The 1,186-nt window shown below is 40.2% G+C and overlaps 1 protein-coding gene across 1 annotated transcript; it reads right to left on the bottom strand.

Moving 5' to 3' along the window:
- Positions 1–393: 393 nt before the first annotated feature.
- Positions 394–1,056, bottom strand: LOC124891184. Its single transcript, XM_047402990.1, has one exon. The coding sequence runs from the start codon at positions 1,054–1,056 to the stop codon at positions 394–396; it is 663 nt and encodes a 220-aa protein (XP_047258946.1).
- Between the last annotated feature and the right edge of the window lie 130 nt (positions 1,057–1,186).

Genomic DNA, 1,186 nt, shown 5'->3' with positions numbered 1-1,186 from the left:
ATGTCCTTTAGGAATCAGAGTGATCATTGTATCATTTAAGCCTTGCAGCATCTGCCCCGTTTTAAAAAATTCCTTGACCTCCGCCTCTACATCTCTCCCTACTATCTCCCAACTGTCTTTGAAGAATTTGCTTACAAAACCATCAGGCCCTAGGGCTTTATCGCCTTCAATTGCCCATAATGCTGATTTAATCTCCTCTTTAGTGACCTCTTGTACCAGCATGCTACATTGTTCATTCGATACCACAGCTCCCCTTCTAATAATTCTTCTATTAGCTGGCTGCTTCCCATTCATTTTTGTGTCCAATAGCTCAGTGTAATATTTAATGAAAGCTCTACTTATGTCATACATGTTGGTTTCGACTTCCCCTCTAGTGTTCTTTATAGCCAAAATTCAATTCTTGTTCCTTCTGGCCTTCAAATACCTGTGAAACAGGGCAGTGTTCTGGTCCCCCTCTTGTAGCCACTTCGCTTTGCATTTTTGGTTCAGGTACTGATGTTTTGTATTTTGCAGTTGTTCACATTGTTTAGCCAATTGCATCTCTTCATCAAACAATTCTGTACTTTGTGACTGTTGTATTCTTACTTGACAATTCAGCAATTGTTCCATTGCTACGGTAACCTTGTTTTCAATATCACTAAATCTATCCCAATTAAGCTGCTTGAGGACAGATTTTAGTCTGTTCAGTTTACCCACCACTTGGAACATTCTCCTTCCTACTATCCTTTCATCCCAGCTACTCTTTATTTTCCGTAGAAAGTCCGGTGCTAAGCTCCACATGTTAAAGTACCTGAATTGCCTTGTTCTTGACATATTATGTTTTTCCCAATGAACCAGTACTGGGCAGTGGTCATATAACCCTTCTTGAAGGAAGCAAGCTTTTGATGCTGGCAGGTTTGAAACCCACTCATCATTCACTAGCACCCTATCAATTTTGCTATAAACTCGAGCCACGCCTTGTTGTTTATTACTCCATGTATAAAAAGATCCTGCTGACCTGAGATCCTGCAAGCCACATTGTCCCACACACACTTTGAAATCAATTATTTCTGCCATAGTAACCGATCTCCCTATTCTTTCCTCCTTATTCAAAACAAAATTGAAGCACTACCCATGGTCCAGTCATTTGGCCACTAATGGACATAATGTAAGCCCACAAGGATCTCCTTAGAGATTGATCATTAAA

The sequence above is a fragment of the Capsicum annuum genome, unplaced genomic scaffold (genome assembly GCF_002878395.1).
Source record: "Capsicum annuum cultivar UCD-10X-F1 unplaced genomic scaffold, UCD10Xv1.1 ctg31910, whole genome shotgun sequence".
Classification (NCBI taxonomy): domain Eukaryota; kingdom Viridiplantae; phylum Streptophyta; class Magnoliopsida; order Solanales; family Solanaceae; genus Capsicum; species Capsicum annuum.
Note: the sequence above shows the minus strand (reverse complement) of the source record. Positions and strands in the feature narration are given on the sequence as shown.

Bases quoted from the DNA above. Each gene is read 5' to 3' on its own strand.
- LOC124891184 (XM_047402990.1), bottom strand. From the start codon at position 1,056: ATGGCAGAAATAATTGATTTCAAAGTGTGTGTGGGACAATGTGGCTTG.